Source organism: Cervus elaphus, chromosome 14 (assembly GCF_910594005.1).
Source record: "Cervus elaphus chromosome 14, mCerEla1.1, whole genome shotgun sequence".
Lineage (NCBI taxonomy): Eukaryota > Metazoa > Chordata > Mammalia > Artiodactyla > Cervidae > Cervus > Cervus elaphus.
This window is the reverse complement of record NC_057828.1, coordinates 73531643-73544492: the sequence shown is the minus strand read 5'-3', so window position 1 is coordinate 73544492 and position 12850 is coordinate 73531643. Positions and strand designations below refer to the sequence as shown.

The 12850-nt window shown below is 48.5% G+C and overlaps 1 protein-coding gene across 2 annotated transcripts in view; it reads right to left on the bottom strand.

Annotated features, from left to right (window-relative positions):
- The window catches only part of KCNH1 (potassium voltage-gated channel subfamily H member 1), a 406833-nt gene that overhangs the window by 111359 nt on the left and 282624 nt on the right, over positions 1 to 12850 (bottom strand). For both annotated transcript variants that reach the window (XM_043924426.1, XM_043924427.1), the window contains exons 8-9: positions 12212 to 12411; positions 5490 to 5742 (exon numbers count right to left, since the gene is read on the bottom strand). In XM_043924426.1, the coding sequence (XP_043780361.1) occupies positions 5490 to 5742; positions 12212 to 12411 (453 nt within the window). The remainder of the gene's footprint in view (positions 1 to 5489; positions 5743 to 12211; positions 12412 to 12850) is intronic.

The window sequence follows — 12850 nt, the reverse complement described above, 5'->3', positions numbered from 1 at the left end:
CTGTGATAGCTGCTAAATAAATACATATTACATTAATGTTCATCCAGGTTAACGGACCCAAAGAAACTAACCCTCTAAGCAAAGATGAAAGTACTTTCCAAATTGGGAACTGTGAGAAGGGAGTATTTTATTAAGAAAAAGGAAAAAAAAAAGATTTCACCTGTGAACAAGCAATTACAACTTTATGCATACATTTAAGGAGAATGTCAATGTCAATCCTAGTTCAATAATGACAGAACTGCAAGGAGAAGGTTTACCCAGACTACTTGTGCCAGGGCCTGCCCGTCAACCTCCCCCTGGCTGCTCCCTTCCTTAGGCAGACTCTGGCCCGTCCACAAGTCAGAAGTGCCTGCTCTAGTTGAGAGCCACATCTAGATCCATTCCAAAAAGACACTGGATGCAACAGAATGAACGCATCATCTTTCCTCCCTCGGCCCCTCTAACTCTATTGCTTGTCCAGTTGCTGCTGGAAACTGTTCTCTCTCCTCACCTCCCACCTCCTAGAGGTCCTCCCCATCCTGTTTTTTCTGGCACTTCTTCCCCATCTCCTTTCCATCACCTTACTCAGGTCCTCGTGATTTCTCACCTGAGCCTCCTGACTGGCCTCCATGTCTCTGTACTTGTGGAAACCAAATCTTCACATCTCTCCCATGTTTAAAATGCTCTATGGGCCCCTTATCCCTCCAAGATAAAGTCCAGATCCTTATTCTGAACCATAGGGCCCTTCATAGTCCTGCCTGCCAATTCAGTTCAGTTCAGCAAATGGTCCCCAGTGCCTTCCATGTGCCGGGCCATGCCAGACATCTAAAACCAAAGGACTCAGCTGACAGGTGACAGAGGGGTAAACACGCAGTTGATGCAAAGTGATGGACTCAGCAGACCACAGGAGGCCTGGAGACTCAGCCACTTGGTGGCAGCTCCTGCAGGGAGTTAGTGAAGGACCAGGGCTACAGGGAAATCTCCAGTTCCACGTCCAGGGCTCTTTCCACTACTCAGTGTAGCCTGGCAACCAGATGTGTGTCTTGCCCAATACAAGGAACCAAAACACAACAAAAAGGGAAGACATGAGATGATCCATGACTAAGATATAAATTAAGTACTAAAATGCAAACCCCATAAAAGTTACTACAGAGATGCTAAATCACAGTGAAACAGAAACATTTAAATATTTCACATATAAGATGGAAACAGAGAGATGGATCACACTCAAGCTTAGCCCTTGATGAAAGCACATCACTCACTTATGTTGGTCAAGTAACACAGAACTGAGATGACAACTTACTTGCAGCTGCTAAGAGTGCCACTTGGGTAGGGACGACATGAGTACTTTTTACTCTGGTATCTAAGAAAAACTTAAAAGAAGATTACTTTAAAAATCTAATGAATAAAACACACAGGCTAAAGACTTGAATTTATTTCAAAGAGCCAAGAAACTAAATTGGAGAAGCCATGAAGTGATTTCTAAGAGAATTCCAAAAGGAGATTAGGAGGATATCATCTCAAAAATCAGGCAGAGAACCTCACAGGGAAAGGAGAACACAAGAGATCATCTAGTATATTCTCTGTCCTTGGGGAACAGCATGGTTTTCAATCCAAGAGAGATGCGGTCTATGTCTGTAGGACCATGTTTTTAAACTGCAGGCTGAAAGCAGGTCAAGACAGCAATTGAGTGGGTCATGACCGTCAATTTCTTCCTAAAAGAAAGAGAATAGAATCTAGTAGAAAATACAAGGTTGCATTTCACATAGCAGGATTAAGCACTGGGTTTATGTATAATTGTGCATGTGCACATGGGTATATCAGTTCACAATACAATATACATTGAGTTGCAATCAAGAAAGCTTGAAAAACACTCTTCTAGAAAACTTCTATTAGAGAGGGTTTTATTTTTAACACATACTAAACACATTCAGTTGAATCCTGACCCTTTTCCTTGTTCTTGGAGTCTGTGCTAAAATTAAACAGAGAATGGGGGTGGAATATCAGAACTGGAAGGAGGAAGCAAATTAGCAGAGTGTAAATGAAAGAACTGATAACAAGAGGCCAGAGACCAAAGGAATGAGATGGATGAGTTCTGGGTTTTTTCTGAAAGCCTCCTGCTTTATGGTAACTAAGGATTCCTTGGCTATTCTCATTGGCGCACTGGTTACACAATACTTTCTCAATAGTTACATGTCCCATAACCTCCAAGAAGCACCTGTATTCTCTCTATGGTAACTGTTATCAAGCCGTATGACTGGTGTCTTTTTAATAATATCCATCTCCACCACAAGCAGCAGCTCCTTGAAGGCTGGACTCACATCTGTTCCACTGCTTCATCCCCACCTCTATGACAGCTGACTCAGTAAATTTCAGGTGGACTAAAGTGAAAGGCATCAAAGGACCATAAAGCTCTAGTTCTAATATCTACTGGATGCCAAACCCTCTTCACAAGAATAAACTGATTTCCATCCATAGAGCTTAAGATATTCTAATTTGAGAAAAACAACAACAACAACAAAACTCTGAAGTTTCCAAGGAGAAAACTGCTTGGTCTCTCGTATCTCTCGGCCCAGAGGTTGAGTTCACACAAAGGACTTGTGCCATCCTTTTATAGAATAAGAGCTTCTTGAAATGTCAAAGATTCTTTAGGAGGTCAAGCTAGGACCTACTCTTTGGACTCAGTCTAGCTCCTGAAAATACCTGCTTTTTCCAATCTGGATAGCCTGAGGGCAACAACCATGTTGAATCTGAAGCTGCTGAGCCATTTCAGAGGTCCTATCCATACTGCTGGCTGGAGCTGGCAGGATGCCCAGGAGGGCCCAAGGCAGAGGGCTGGCCTTGGAGAAGCAGTCAGTTGACCAAGGAAGTCCACAATGAACCAAGATCTGGTTGTGTGTGTATGCTCAGCTGTGTCCGACTTTTTGCAGCCTCATGGACTGTAGCCTACCAGGCTCCTCTGTCCATGGGATGCTTCAGGCAAGAATACTGGGGCGGGTTGCCATTTCCCACTCCAGGGGATCTTCCCAACCCGGGGATTGAATCCACATCTCTCATGTCTCCTGCATTGGCAGGTAGATTCTTTACCCCCGTGCCATCTGGGAAGCCCAAGCTCTGGTTGCTTCCCCACAAGAGGCCCCGGCTGAGGGGAAATGAGACGGAGCTGGGAAGCAATCATTTGCCTCCCTCACCCTTTGCAGCTCTTCCTACCTCCATGCCTAGGGTGGCCAAATCCAACCCCTAATAGTGCAGCGGTTTAGCTCTGGGTGCAGGTGGGGGTTTATAAGGAATCCCTGAGTAGGAGTATATAAGGAGACTGTACTGGTCTGAGGCTACACTCCTTGGAAAGGCATATGGGAAGTTATCAGGGAGGGAAATGGGTGAAAGACACCCTACACCAAATGATCAACTCAAATTCAAATTCAAGAGAGAGCCCACTAGTGACTAGTTACCCTTCTTAGCCAGGCAAACGTCCACAGAGTTATCACCGAAGGAAAGTCCTCTTTACTGGGGACACTGATTAGTATTACAGGTAGAGATAAATGTCTTCCCTGCAGCGATACTAAAGCGATGGTTTAACCCTTTGTGTGTGCTGTCCGTTATGCACAATCAAATCTGACATCTCTGTGGATGAGGAAGGTAAGGGACAGAGCAACTCTGCGGAGTTCAGTGGGTGCTAGCAATCCAAAACTTACTTGAACGAAGTTTCAGCCTCCATCTGCTGCTGAATCTCTGTCTCAGTCTCCCTCCCACCATCTGCCAGCGTGTGCTGAAGGAATACTGAGCATCTTTGGGTTACCCTGCTGCTGCTGCTGTGTCGCTTCAGTGGTGTCTGACTCTGTGAGACCCCATAGACGGCAGCCCACCAGGCTCCCCCGACCCTGGGATTCTCCCTGAGTGAAATGTATCACTTTCAGGGCAAGTTGGCTCAGAGCCAGGGGAGAAAAGAGGCTGCATATCATATACTCCCAAACCAAGCAGAAACAAAGTTCAGGCTTTACAAAAAGTACTATCTATGTCTGGATACTTAGTTTGAATCTTAATTCTAATTCAGTGCAACAATCTCTCCCTGTCTCAGTTTCCTAAGAAAGTACCTCCAAATATTAAAGAAAAAAAAAAAAAAAAGAAGTTCACAATGTGTAGCAGTGTCTGGCAAACTGAATGAGCCAGCAAACTACACATGTTATCATTAGGACTGCAGCGTTGCTCAACGGATCAGAGCCGAGGTTCTAGAGTCTGAGGCACTCCAAGACGCTGACTCCATGGACCTCATCAACCCTGAGGTCCTAGGAAACTTCCCTAACCTCTCTGAGCTTTCACTGTCTCACCTACACAATGGTGATAATAAGATCACTTTATAGGGTTATTGTAAAGATGAACTGAGAATCTGTATGTGAGATGCCTGGTGCAGAAGAGATGACCATAAACGATGGGTATTATTATGATGGCTTGCCCCCTCGGTGAGATAAACATGCCCCCACTAAAGAGGTGTTCTGCAGCTGCCAACGGCAACCGGATGAATCTTTCCAAGGCCATGGATGCTCAAGTACCAAATACCCACACGTTCCCGCATGTTCCTGCTCCACCCCCCCCAACTCCCTATCACAGTGCATGGCACACCAGCTCCCCAACAGATCCTGCGGTCCTCATTCATTGACTTCCTTCTGCCCACAGCCAACCCATCATCAGGTGCTGTTGATTCTGTGTCTTAAACATGTCAGCCCCATTTGCTCCTCTGCATCTACCCAGCACAAGAAACAGTCCAGACCACCACCAGTTTGCCCCTAGATAAAAAGTCTCCAGTCTCATCTCTCTACCCCCCGCCTTCCCTCTTCAATTAACTCGGCAACTACAGTCATCTTTCTAAAGTGCAGATCTGATCACGCCTCTCCCTCGCTTGAAGCCCTTCACAGCTCCTCAGTATAACATCCCAGTCCTTAATCTGGCTTCCAGAGCCTGACACAGTCTGCCTAGGGCTCAGCTCCCTTCCTGACCTCACCTCTCACCACGCCCCTCCTTGCTGTGTGTGTTCCAAGCCGTCCTGAGTGCTGACAGTTGTACAGATGAATTGTGCTTGCTCTCTCCCTCTGCAGTGATTTCACACATGCCTCCCCCTCTGCTGAGAATACTCCTGCGTCCCTTCTCTTTTCTGTGCTAACTCGTGCTCAATTTTTAGGTTTCAACTTAGGTGTCATTTCTTCCAGGAAGCCACCCCCCAATACTTGAATCCTGGGCAGGTGTCCCTGCCACTATATTCAAACGTCTGCTTATTGTTCACCTCCCCCAGCAGAGCTCCTAGAGGACGAAAAAATCCATTTTTGTCACTGAAGGATCCCGAGTGCGTCAAACATCGCCTGACACAAGACAGGCACTCAGACATGTGTTTGTTGGATAGATGCCTGGATGCTGACCACTGGGCCAGCCCTGTGAAGCCATCTCTGGTTGAAGGCGGCAGCGAAGCCAAGCCAGGCACCACCAGGAGGCCTCCACCCAGCAAAGGCGGTACCTACCTAGAATGGCCACCACCTCGTCATCCTGGATCACCTCCAGGGAGCCCGAGACCACGAAGCACAGGCTGTCGACGCTCTCCCCCGCGTGGTAGATGAGGTCCCCGGGGGCGCAGTGCACCGTCTGGAACTCCATGGCCAGCGCCCGCAAGCAGCCGTCGCTGGCCAGCCGGAAGGCCGGGTGCTCCTTGAACACCTTGCGGTTCAGGTGCACGCAGATGTCCGCTCTCATGTCCTTGGGGCAGATCTGCAGGACCTGGCCGGGCACAGGGAGGAAAGGTGTCAGGATCCTTGCTGCGGCCTCCAGCTCGCTGCCCTCTCAGCTCCCCAGGGGCCGAAGCGACACCCACTGGACTAGACCACACCCTTCAAGGTACCAGCGGACAAGACAGCCACGGTCCCCGTGGGAGAGAGACAGGGGCCCCCAAATCTGTGCTAAATGCTCAGGTCAGGGACTCGAGAGTCAAGGGGCTGGGAGTATGTGAGACCCTTTTGACAAGAAAATCCAGGAAGGCCTCCCTTAGGAGGTGACAGATACGGTGACATCTGCATGACATGTCAGAGGGAGCCCTATGAAAGAACGTTCCAGCAGTCACAAAGGCTGTGAGAGGACCTGAGCAACAGCCCATGTGGACGAGGGGAAAGTTGGGGGTGGGAGGGGGGGGTTCAGGAGGATGACAAGCTTGAGAGGATGTGGAGACTTACATTTTGAAAAGACCTTGATTTTGATTCTTTTTTTTTTTTTAATTAATTTATTTATTTTTTCAGTGGGTTTTGTCATTGATTTTGATTCTGAGTGGGATGGGGACACATTGGGAGACTCTGAGCAGAGGAGGGACAGGGATCCTCTATGTTTTAAGAGGATCGTTGCAGCTCCAGGGTGGGGTTAGCGGGCCCTGACTGTCGGATGGCAGGAGAGGAGCCCAGGAGTTGGGTTAGCCCACTCCTGCAGGCCTCCACGAGCGGGGCGGGGGGGGCGGGGGACTGGGACTGGGATGTTTCCAGGGGAGCCAGGGAGAAGTAATCAAATCCCGAACATATTTTGAAGATACAGCTGACATGGTCTGCTGATGGACTGAAGGTGGATTGATTTGAAGAGAGATATGAAGTGATATTTACTGAGCACTTCCTACGTGCCAGGCATTGCTAACCACTTTGGAGTCATTCATTCATTTCATACTTGGCTACTGAACACCTTAGAGTATGCCAGGGATCATTCCAGGCTCTGAGGATGTAGGCAGAACAGAATGCCCTGCCTTTGTGTGACTTACTAGGGGGAGGGGACAAATAAAAAGCAAAATGAGTAAAATTCAGCAGTAAGTGCTGAGGAGAACGATGCAGAAGGAAAGCAGAGGGAAAGTCAGGAGAGGTGCGATTTTACGTTTTCAAGTCTTATGTGCACCAGCTAATTGAATGCTCACATAAACTCTCTGGTGTAAGTGCTATTACGGTACCATTTTACAGATGAGGAAACCAAGGCATGGGGATGATCAGTAACTTGCCTGAAGTTGCACAACGGGGAAATGGCAGAGCTGGACTCTCTGAGTAGGTAGTCTCACTCCAGAGCCCAGTTTAGATACAAAGCACTTCCTATATGATACACCTGCCCAAAACAAACGGGCTTGCACTTTGGCTCTCTAGGAACTCAAGGCAAACTGGGAATTGTAAGAGGCCATGTGGGTCTCACCTCCCAAAGAAATAAAAATTTCTCAGTCTTTCCTACAGGGAGAAATATTTCTCTGGACTAAATTTTTGCAAGAAACCATTCATGGCCCCCTTACGTAGCAAGCATGAAGTAACACAAGAGTATACCTCCAAGTGGACTTTTCCAGAGAGAGCAGGAGTGTTCCTAAAATAACCTTTCTCCCTGTGAACAAAACTTGGGGCATAAAATCAAATGTGCTCAGTGAAGACCTGGTGGTGCTGGTTACCTCCCTACCCTTGCTTCTCCACCTCAGCACAAACCATCTGCCTGTGCAGCAGGAGCTCACCTCTATATCTGGAAGTTCCTCAGCCTCTTTCAAACCCAACCTAAATTTCAACTTGTCCGGGACGGCTCTGCTGCCTCCACCCACTCTGCTGCCTCCACCCGCTCTGCATGGCCCTAAGCTCTGCACTGGAAAGGGGGGTCCCACCAGGTGGAATCTCAGTTCCTTCCTCTCCAAGCACCTTCACTGCTCTATGCTTCAGTTTATTTTTATCCCTCTTTTTTATTTTTTAACTGGAGGAAAATTGCTTTACAATGTTGAGTTAGTTTCTGCTGCATGTGTGTGTGTGTTAAGGCTCTTCAGTCGTGTCTGACTCCTTGTGACCCCATGGACTGTAGCCCGCCAGGCTCCTCTGTCCATGGGATTCTCCAGGCCAGAATACTGGAGTGGGTTGCCATACCCTCCTCCAGGGGATTTTCCCTACCCAGGGATCAAACCCACACCTCTTATGTCTCCTGCATTGGCAGGCCGGTTCTTTACCACCAGCACCCCCTGGGAAGCCAGTTTCTGCTGTCCAACAATGCAAATCAGCCTGATTGCATGTACATTCTCCTCCCTACTGAGTCTCCCTCCCCTCCCCCGATCCCACATCTCTAGACCATCACAGAGGAGCTAGGCTGGGCTCCCTGTGTTGTTTCTGCTGTTAAAAAACAAGAAAAAAAAAAACAAAAACAACCACACACACACTGCTAACATTGGGCTTCCCTGGTGGCTCAGTTAGAAAGAATCTGTCTGCAATGCAGGAGACCTGGGTTTGATTCCTGGGTCAGGAGGATCCCCTGGAAAACAGAATGGCAACCCATTTCAGTATTCTTGCCTGGAGAATTCCATGGACAGAGGAGTCTGGTGGGCTATAGTCCACGGGGTCTCAAAGAGTCGGATACGACTGAATGACTAACACTTTCACTTGCAACATTGCCTTATGAGGATTAAGGGCTTCCTTCATAGCTCAGTTGGTTGGCAAAGAATCCACCTGCAATGCAGTAGACCTGGGTTCGATCCCTGGGTTGGGAAGACTCCCTGAAGAAGGGAAAGGCCACCCACTCCAGCATGCTGGCCTGGAGAATTCCATGGATTGTATAGTCCATGGGGTTGCAAAGAATCGGACATGACTGAGCAACTTTCACTTTCACTATGAGGATTAAATGAACTTGTATCTACTAGTGCATCTGATATCCACACCTTGCAACACCTTATGGGCCCAGCAGGCCACTCCATAAACGCAGGTGCCCTCTGTGTTGCTCGGTGGCGGCAGGATGCCAAGGAAGTGGGCATGCTCTCTGGGAGTGGGGCTGGAGGACTGACCCAGGCAGGGGAAAATCAGATGGCCAGTGCTTAGGCAGAGTGCTCGTTAAGTAATTCCCCTCCTTCAGACTCATTAAACAAGACTCCTGGGAAAAGGCAGACTTAATTTGGATCCTCTCTCTCAAAGCAGAACACCAGGGAGTGGGAACATTTGCCTGTCATGTCGAAACTGTGTCCAGAGGTCTGAAACTAAGATTTGATCTCCAGGTGAGTTCACCTGTAAATCACTTCCCTTCCCTCAGGCTGAGCTTTGCCGGCAGAGGCATGGAGACTGTTTTATTTGTGGGCACTGTCCCCAGAACCACGGGAAAGCACGTGTGAGGAGGAGAGGGGACTGGAGCGGAGAAACGACGGACTCTCGCAGCCACCAGCAACCCCATCGTCCTTGCGCTGGGTCTACACCGGCAGGGGCTCCTGAACGCCTCTCTGAGGGAGGGTATCAGCTTGAGACCCTGCTGTCTTCCTGGGTTACCTGCCCTTCTGCTTGGTTTGAGCAGAGAAAATTCTTGCTGGTCTCTGAGGCCTCAGAAGCCCCGAGGTGATGCCATCATGGAGGTTGATGGAGCCTCCTCCCTGGGGGAAAAGGGGTGGTGGGGGCAGGATGGATAAAGCACGGATGCGGGAACAGGCTTTAGGATGAAGCAGATCTGGACTCCTGGCTTCCACTTGTTGGAGTCATGTGAACCTAAACCTCTACTTTCCCCAAGTCTTCTTGTTCTAACTTGTGTCTAGAATTCTTTGGAAGATTCCATGCTTTGCAGTGTCAAAGACTTGGTTTAATGCCCGCCTGTGACTGGGCTCAATGCACAAGGGCTCTCATTTCTGATGGTAACCATCACAGCATCACAGCAGGTCAGCCTGAGGGATGCTTTTGAAGTTCTGGACGTCAGAGTCCAAAGGGTCTTAGAAGTTGGCCTTAGCCTTAAAAGTCATCTAGTTTCCATGCGTCACAGACAAGGAAACTGAAACTCAGAGGGACCCACGATGGCCTAAGATTCAAGGTCGTCAGCTAATTACTGTTAAAGTCAGACTTGCCCAGCATTCCCACCCTTCCACTGCACACACACCCCCTAGACGCCCCGGTCATCACTGACCATCCCAGTCTGGAATGGAGGCATCGGCGGGGAGACAGGGCCTTGGGACTAGCTCTCTCCCCAGCAGTTGCCTGCCAAGGAAGAGCAGCCACCCCGGGTGGGGCTGGGCTCTGCCCTCAGCTGCCACAGTACTTCCTCTTCCTTTTGGATCAGGGCCTAGGGAAAATCCCAGGGCCCTCCAGGGAGACAGCAGGCAGGGGAAGGGAGGAGCAGAAATGATGAGTGTTGTCTCCCAGGGGCAGCAGCCCAGCCCAGCCTTGCAGTGAGGGCAGGAGAGGGCTTCTTTCCAGACAACCAGATTTACAAAGGCATCCTGGCCCCTGGGAAAAGGAGGCCCAGGGGTGAGCGATCCAAGTTCCTTTCTGCTCCATCAGCTGCCAGGCACCCACAGAACCTCCAGGGGCTGGGTTGAGACAGCAGAATAGAAAAACAGGAGCAGTGGGACCAGTGGTGAGGGACCAGAGATGAAGTCCCTCCCAACCAATGCCTGCCCATCTGAGAGAGGAGGGCACCTCCATTTGGACTCATCCTTCCCTCCAGTCTGTTTTACAGTTGTTGTTTTTTTAAAAGCAGTAGCAGGAAAAAGCACAAGCCTTGAAGTCAGACAAAACTGGGTTCAAATCCAGACTTTGCCATTCTCAACTCTGTGACCGGGGGCAATTAACAAAGTTAACTGGGCTGCTGGGTCCTAATACCTAAGAACAGTTCCCTCTCCAGGGTAGTTGTGAAACAGGAATGCAGGGCCAGAAGTGCAGTTAAGTATCTGCTCTTAATACAACTTTAAGATGTGGTAGCTGGTATATGGTATGGTTATTACCATTATTACAGCAGATATTCAACAAAATCAAAGTATCCTCCCTTTGAGGTTGGGATCAGTTAAATTTAGTTAAATTTTTCCATTTAAACTCTCTTCCATTTAAACTCAACTCTCAAGGGACCCTTCTAATGGGGAAAGACCAGGAGTGTGAACAGCAGACTCCCAAGACACTGAATTTGGCTTTGAAGGTGTCATAAGGTATTTTTCAACAATAATATCATTCTGTTTGCCTCACTCTAACAAAGGAAGGAATCAGAATTCCCTGAGTACTTAGGAAATGGTGATTAAAGAGCGAAAAGCCATTCCAAAGACTTAAGAAGCAGAGAAAAACTAACCTAGGATTACAGCTTTGCTCAAAGAAAATATTACAAAGGAGATCATTCACAAATGATCATTCTCAAATATCTTTGTTCTTTCCAGTAGCATCAAATTTTCTTCAGTTTATTGGAATGCATCTAGAATAATGCAACTTTTGGAGAATGGTAGGGATCTATTGCCATTTCCATTTCACAGGAATATCAGAAAAGAGCCTAAGGGATGCTCTGGTCAAATCAACTGCTTATTAAGTAAAAGCCTTTGGTCGGTATCTCTCAGACTTGTCTAATGAACAGGACCCTTGTTCAAAATGCAGATTTCCAGTCTCCATCCCACCTCATTCCTCCTCACAAAATTTTGATTCCAAAGGTCTAGGATGATGACTGGAAACCCGTTTTTAATGGCCACATCCTGGGAGTCCCATCAGGGCCAAGACGAGAGTAAAGCAATAGCCTTGGACAAAAAATTCAATGAGATGTTAAACACTCAGTCATCACAACAAATCATGGGTGAGTCTCTCAGGCACGTTCAGCTCTGCCAGCCCACGGACTGTAGTCCGCCAGGCTCCTCTGTCCATGGGATTTCTGAGAAAAGAATACTGGAGTGGGTTGCCGTGCCCTTCTCTAGGGAATCTTCCCAACCCAGGGATCAAACCTGGGTCACCTCCATTACAGGTAGATTCTTAACCGTCTGAGCCACCAGGGAAGCCCCAAAACAAACCACAGTGTAGTGCAATAGTCTGAAAATCAAAATTCACGCAATGAACAATGTATCAAAAATCTGAGTCAGAAACTTTGAACAGACAGTGGACTAGCAGCAGAGATGTGTCATATTGGGGCCTGAGGTGAAAGGAAAATCAGTAATACTGGTCATCTCAGCCTGGGGGGCCCCGATTCCTACCAGCATTATCAGCTGATAAAGGAAGTCCTGCCCTAGACAGACTGCTAGTCCATTTCCTCTTCAGGAGATACTGATACAATCTGCCTCACCAGTTTGTAAAGTAATCTCTCTTAATTGCTGGTCCTTCAGAAAGGTTGATGGGCAAGCAATCAAAGTTTCTGGAGGTGGGACCTGGGATTCTGAAACTACACCCAGGTGAGTTCAGGTGCACAGCCAGCTGTGAGAAGCATCCGTCCGAGGTGAGGCTCAGGTATCCCTGGGAAAGCTGAGGAATGAGTGGTTTACCTGAGCCCATCGCCTCCTTACCTTCTCCGTGTCGATGCCTCTGGACATGGACCAGGTGGACACGATGTAATCCATGACCCGCTCACTCAGCCCCTTGGGGACCTGGTAGAGCTTCAGGAAGTCCCGGACACTGTTGAGCATCTCATGGTACCTGTTGGTGTTGGCGTACATCTGTTGGAAAATGGTCGTCACGTTCCCAAAGATGGTGGCATAGAGGAGGGCTAGCGGCAAGAGGGAGAGAAAAAAACACACATGAGTGGTCCCTGAATAGGACCCAAGAAAGCCAAACTTGCCCAAAGCGGGCCAGTGGCCAGAGTGGCCTGTTCCAGAGCAGACGGTCCTGACCTTCTCAGGAGAAGCTCAGCCCAGGAGGCTCTGGGGTTGGACCCAGAGAAAGCGTCTCCAAATATCAGGCCACTAGGAGAGACCTGTGGGAGGCAGAGAGAGGGTGAAGGGAGTTGGCATGACTGGAGCCAGAACCAGGATACAGACAGCAGTGTGGGCGGGCGACAGGACAGTTGAACTGCTTCACATATACTTCTTATCACAAGAAGCTTGAGCCATGCCTGAAGCCACCAGTTGAATGTGTTCTTATATGCTCTGTATCAGCCCAAATCCAAGGACTGAAGTTGCTCAGTAGTGTCTGACTCTTTGTGACTC